Genomic DNA, 6,173 nt, shown 5'->3' with positions numbered 1-6,173 from the left:
TATATATATATATATATATATATATATATATATATATATATATATATATATATATATACTTTTGTGTACTGAATGGAATTACTAAATTTTTACACTGTCTGTCTAGCCGCAAATATGTACACAAATTTTGTAATAAATTTTGAATCAGCCGTTTTGCATTATTAACGATAAAAATTTATTCTATATTTTTTTCGAAAGCGGTTCCCATTTGTAATACATTCGTTACAATCTGTTTGAATGTGGAAAAAATCTGCTGCTCAAAGACCGATATTCTGAGCAAACAATATTTGGAGGTCAGACCAAACTGGATTGTTTGCTAATAAAGAAATTTATTCCGATTCGTGTCTATACCATATTTTAGCTGTAGTGTTAGAACAGTGCAATGCACATGTACTGTAAATTAAAGATTGTTCGCAATTTCAAATCTATCTGATTACCACAGTATACAAGAACGAAATTGGATAATGGAATGGTGACCTTGGAACATGATTTGGTCTGTACATCGAAATTCAAGTAATCCAACACTTAGTTAAACCCGTCATTTCCATGTGCTTAAATACGTGGAAACCTTTTTTTTTGCTGTCAGTTGATAAAAACACACGGACGAAAAATAACCAAACCATCTATAAAAACCAATTTGAATATTCATAATTTATTATGTACAAATACAAGGTAGCAAAAACAAATTCGAAACTTTAGCCTAATCACAAGTATAACAACTGCTTCCGTCAGTACAGAACCAAAACAGCACGAATTTATTTAAGTGGGTATCATGTCATAGAAAACTGTGCGAAATCACTCTGTACTTTAGTATTTTCATCCAATTGTTCCATCATTTGGTACGGCTCTATCACTTCCTCTGTACAAAACTGATCCTCGAACCAAATCAATTTCCCGTCCGTTCGGAGTCTAGTTGTATCGACGGTTCCGATTCCGACCGCTTGTGCGTTCGATGGTGCATTCCCTGGTATGACGAGAAACTATCTCCTTCGACGAGGGACGAATCAACAACTCCTGTTGACGACTCTTGCTGTAAATCCGGAACACTCCGTGCCATTTCTTCCTCTTTGCGGCCCTGATCTTCCCCATCGACGGTTTTATTGAGAACTTTATCGTTGAGTTTGACGTCGTCCAAGTCGACATCACTGTTGGAGAACAATGCAGTTGCTCCCAATGTCGATGTTTCGCGTATAATGCTATCCTTCATCTGATCGGAGACTTTAACCGTAGGGATGGTATGAGGTACGGAATCCACGGTTTGTGAACGATGAAGTGAGTTGTTTGGGTGATGAATTGGCGATGTTGCAATATCGGTGGTAAGCTTGGAAACATTACGAGAATGTTGTATGGGTGTGGAGGTTGCTAGGCCGCCGCTCTGTTGGTTGTATTGATTCTTTTCGTCCTGATGCTTCTTCATGAGATCACAAGCTTTACCTAGAGTGCAAACAGTATTCAAAACTCGACAAGATAACAGCACGATGTAAGCAATTATGAATAGCACAATAGAAGCGGCGTTTTCGAACGAAACAGCATGATAAAGAGCTTTCACTAGCACTACACCCAAAGGAAATGGGATGAAGCCCATTCGTCTAGCCACGAGATCAGAATGGTCAGAAAACGCATGCTTCTGGCGGGTTTGTGTCATGTCATATGCTAAACTAGTAGTATATTCCCGATAAACGTCAACTGGAATTTCGTTAAACCTCGTAATAAAAGCATGTTTGATCCAATCGACTAGCAGCTCAGTCAGCATCACGTACATACAATCCGGTATCATTACGAAAAACTGTTCTGATTTCCAACTAAACTCTTTCATGGTCTGTATCAACACAATAAGCATCAGGATCGTAAGATGAAACCGCTCTCTGACATCACTGCAGCTCAACTGGAACAGATTGTTCTTGTCAAATTTTTTGAACACACTGCCTTTCAGTTCGACGAAGTTGTTGGACATCATTATAGTCAAAAGTCCCTTGTTATTTGAATTAATTGCCACATTTAGCGATGTAGCTTGGAACATCACCAAGGCACTGTGGATCGTCACATAAATAATCGCAAACAAAAAGTGCGGGATCGTTCCAAGGTGTTGCTTCTTGCTGTCCTTTGGTTCGGTAGCAGTCCAAAACAGTGCATCGATCGTATCCTGCCCAAACGCTGAAAGCAATCGATCTCCAACCTCCAGCATGTTGTAGAATATGTACAGTTTTATGATCGACTGACTTTTTATTAGATGGTACAGCATATTCGTATCAACGTAAAACATCGCCCAACTGCAAATAATCCAGATGGTAGCCTTCAACAAATCACATATCTCTGCAGGAGCCAACAACCGTTGACCAGGACGACGCAATCCCAAACATCGTGCCACAGGACGGGTTATCAACGCCCACAGTGCTAGCAAGAACCGTATTGGAAGAAAGGTATAGATGTAGAGAAATGAATCTGCACACTGTAGTACTCCATAGGCCATGAAGCTCTCCAATTCTCGTGGAATTTTCATGAACGAATAAATTTTCTCTCGCCGTGCCGAATAACGCTCTTCGTCATGCTCCAATACGTATCCCCGAGTTAGTTCGATTCGAATAAAATCATACAAGCTGCTTTTGCTGCGGCGGTCTGAAATGAAGCGCGAGAAATTCTAATTCACCTATCTGATATAATTTTTAACAGAAAATATTTCTTTCGGCACACCGAGTCAGAAACCAAAACAAACGCAGAATCCACCTTCACCGTTCATGCATAAAACAACATTGCACCAAAGTTGGCCAATGAAAAAAAACTCACCTTTTGCGTCACCGGCCACGAAACCGCTAATTTCTCCATTTCGCGAACTTCCTAGGCTGCTACGGCGAAAATCCTCATCAGAAAATATATCCTCCACCCGGTTGGCTGATCCAGTGGAAGAAGAATTGGTTGCACCCCCAGCAGTCGTGGCTATTCCTTCCATTCCAGAAAATCCGTACTGCTGTGCCAAATCACCACGGAAGCGCAGCTTTTTCTGCTGATAAGAAGCTGACAAACTGTCCTCTCGAGATCCGTGAGCCATTTTTCGCTAATACCGTCGGTTGCATATTAGGTTTCGGACAGAAAGATCCCGTTTACGATGCACTTTTCTTAATACCGAATTTTTCTTCACTTTGGTGATCAGCAATGAAAATTTTCAAACAAGTATTATGACAGCTCCAGCAAACGTGTTTCACTTACTTCGAAAACATCAGCTGGAAATTTTTTGTCGATTGCAGCACCTCCTTTATGTCAGTTTTAAAAGCACCAATGTTTTCCAGTCGATCATACGCCTCAATCACTGAGAACTGACATACGATTATCAACAAACATATAATTACGGCTTAAAAGCCAACTATCAAAATTCTCTTTGAAAGAAAATTCCAGACAAACTTTACTCACCAATCACAGATGTTGGTAGTAAACAAAAGAGAAATGTTTTCTCTTTCATTAACTACTGTGCACTGTTCGGCCGGTAACGGTTTGTCCGGAATGTGCTTTCAAAGCCTTTAAGCCGTAATTATATGTTTGTCGAGAAGTAAAGTTAGACATTGAAAACTTTACTTCTCGTAAGAAATAAAACTGTCCTTTTGAAATGTCACCAGCAAGTAGCAACTTGGATATAATGGTGATTCAAGCATGCGAACCTATATGCGATGGTGATTTTTAGCGTATTACTTGTGGCACTAAAACTGGATTCTAAAAGCACTGCACACTTACCATTCTGCTATTAAATTCTTCTCATAGACTGGTTAGTTCGACTGGTCTTTCTATGAAAGTACCATCTCTATCACTTGAAATACACGTGTTTTGACAGCTCGCAGTTTTCAGTAGCAGTTTGGTCACTCGCACTATGAAAGTACGAAGTCCAGGCAATATTTTCATTTGAATGTTTACACAGGTTTAAGAGGAACTGAAACAGTCAATATTAACCCTACCATCAATAACAAATTGCTCCGTGCTTTGCGTTAAGGACATGCTGAATAGATTCACAAGGTGGCAGCTAAAATGGCTGCCGTCGTTTCTGCTTCTTCTTTTTATTTCATCGTCAAAATCAAAACATTGCATTGGCGCGCAAGACAAAATCGTTTGTAACTTAAATGTCTTATCTCAGATTGCTTAGAAATTGTATCACTGTATGTAGGCATGTAAGCACATGCAGATAAATAGATTCTCTTCGCGGAATTTTGATTCGTTTGGGAAATTTGTACCTTTTAATTTTTCAAAACAAAGGAAACACGTGGTGCAAAAATAAGTCAGCTGATTGCTGAACGATACGCTTGTGTGCGTGCCATCGGTATAGTACGTTCTAGCCGCACACAGATGCTGAACGTAACCCGAACATAGCCGAACATAATCGAACCTTTGTTGTGATTTTGGCATAGCTTCACCTTAACAGGGACAGATTAAGATCAAAGACATAAGAAGCCCCCATCACACAAGTCAAAAATGGTCCAGAACGACTTAGAGACAATCAACTGGAAGGTGCCACCTCATCCCGCTGGTCCCTTCCGATTATCATCTGTTTTCATCGATGAGTCAGGCGCCCGGAGAACAGCACATCGATTCGTAAGCCCGAAAATGCCAAAGGTAAGAAGATTGGCAGGTAAAAAAAAACAAAAAAAATGCCGAGAGATGGGAAAATGTATAGCTAACGAGGGCAAATACTTTGAATAAATTATTTTTTTGCGTTCTATATAAAAAATCCGTTTTTTGACAGACAAAAAAACAGCGGATTCAAGCTTATACACCTGGTAATGCATGTGAAAACCGAAATGAATTATCCAGTTTTTTACGTGCCATTATGGCGGTCAAAACTATTCAGTTCGTAATGCGTTTAATTGTCATTTTTGGCATTAATCGTTTACGCCAGTTTGACAGCATCGCCCAGTTGAAAATATCGGACGTTCATTAAATAAACATACAACTCATTGGACTAACGTAAGGTGAGTTTCCCACTGGGCAGTTGACGTAAACGATTATTGTCAAAAAAGGGCCATTAAACGTATTACGAACTGAACAATTTTGACCGCCATTATGGCACGTAAAAAGCTGGATAGTTTTAATGCATACATAATTCAAAATCGCTGGCAGAGACATCTACACGCAAATTCGACTAGTAATTCCTTAGTAAAGCAATTCGCGATCTAACGCGAGATGTCAACCGACAGACCAGAGTAGGATGAGCCTAAACTTGAATGAATTGATATGAAGGTCACGCGATATGTTCTTCAATACTTTTTTTGGTAGCTTATGTGACGGAGATAATTTGGCAAGATTTTGTGCTATTTGGATGAAAAATGATTTCACAGCTTTTAGAAGAGCATAACTCCAGTGTTTTTCACATAATTTGCTCTCAGAAACATTATCCGGTTATTTTAGTCTTTCGTAGAAATAGTTTTTTGTATGGCATTATTCGTTTGATTAAATTACATCGTAAAATTACCACAAATGAGTTACTAGTTTGTTTATTCATTGTGTAAATGGCTGTTTGTCGTGATAATTCACAAAGCACGAAATTCTAAAGCCGTAACAACTACGACGGCCGCGTTTACCCGATATCGCACTATACTCATTCGAAAGCTTTTAACTTTCTCTTTCGCATGTGCCCAGGGTAATTTTGCGAAAACTTGCGATAAGCAATAAAAATTTAAAAAAAAATAACAGCGACTGGAGACGCGTGGTAACTATTGAAATTGAATTTCAATAATTATTTTAAAGCTAGAATAATATTAAGAAATTATCCACGAGGTTTATACAAGTGCATAAATGAGGGGAGCTGAGTGGAAAAAGTAGTTATTTAGATGTTAATAGTATCCATTTTATGAAGTAGAAAATATCGGACGAGTCATCATTAGAATCGGACGGATATTAAAAGAAATTATGCTTAATTTTTTTAAATATGCGAACAAATATAAGAATTTTTATCAACATTAAATCAAACTGTATTTGTTTAAATTATCATTTCCTCAACCTATTATAGAAAAATCGATTCAGTATCCTAAGTAAAATAAAATCTGTTTGAATATGTGATGTGATGTGATATTAAGCCATAATCATTTCATTACTTTTCCAGTACATGCAGTTACACTTACGGTACCCGAATAGAAATTTACAGTAACAAAATCATGAGTTCCACTGTGACAGTACAGTAATTTTACAATAATTTA

General features: G+C 38.2%; 1 protein-coding gene across 1 annotated transcript; it reads right to left on the bottom strand.

Annotated features, from left to right (window-relative positions):
• Positions 1 to 636: 636 nt before the first annotated feature.
• On the bottom strand, positions 637 to 3,173 carry LOC131684285 (protein TAPT1 homolog). The gene is made up of 2 exons (XM_058967006.1): positions 2,785 to 3,173; positions 637 to 2,616 (listed from the first exon to the last, which is right to left on the bottom strand). Exons 1-2 carry the CDS (start codon positions 3,044 to 3,046, stop codon positions 887 to 889), a joined length of 1,992 nt encoding a protein of 663 aa, XP_058822989.1. The 5' UTR covers positions 3,047 to 3,173; the 3' UTR covers positions 637 to 886.
• Between the last annotated feature and the right edge of the window lie 3,000 nt (positions 3,174 to 6,173).

Source organism: Topomyia yanbarensis, chromosome 2, assembly GCF_030247195.1.
Source record: "Topomyia yanbarensis strain Yona2022 chromosome 2, ASM3024719v1, whole genome shotgun sequence".
Taxonomy (NCBI): Eukaryota; Metazoa; Arthropoda; class Insecta; order Diptera; family Culicidae; genus Topomyia; species Topomyia yanbarensis.
Note: the sequence above shows the minus strand (reverse complement) of the source record. Positions and strands in the feature narration are given on the sequence as shown.

Bases quoted from the DNA above. Each gene is read 5' to 3' on its own strand.
- LOC131684285 (XM_058967006.1), bottom strand. From the start codon at position 3,046: ATGGCTCACGGATCTCGAGAGGACAGTTTGTCAGCTTCTTATCAGCAG. The intron at 2,617-2,784 runs GTGAGTTTTTTT...GCTTCATTTCAG, and splicing joins CGTGGCCGGTGACGCAAAAG to ACCGCCGCAGCAAAAGCAGC.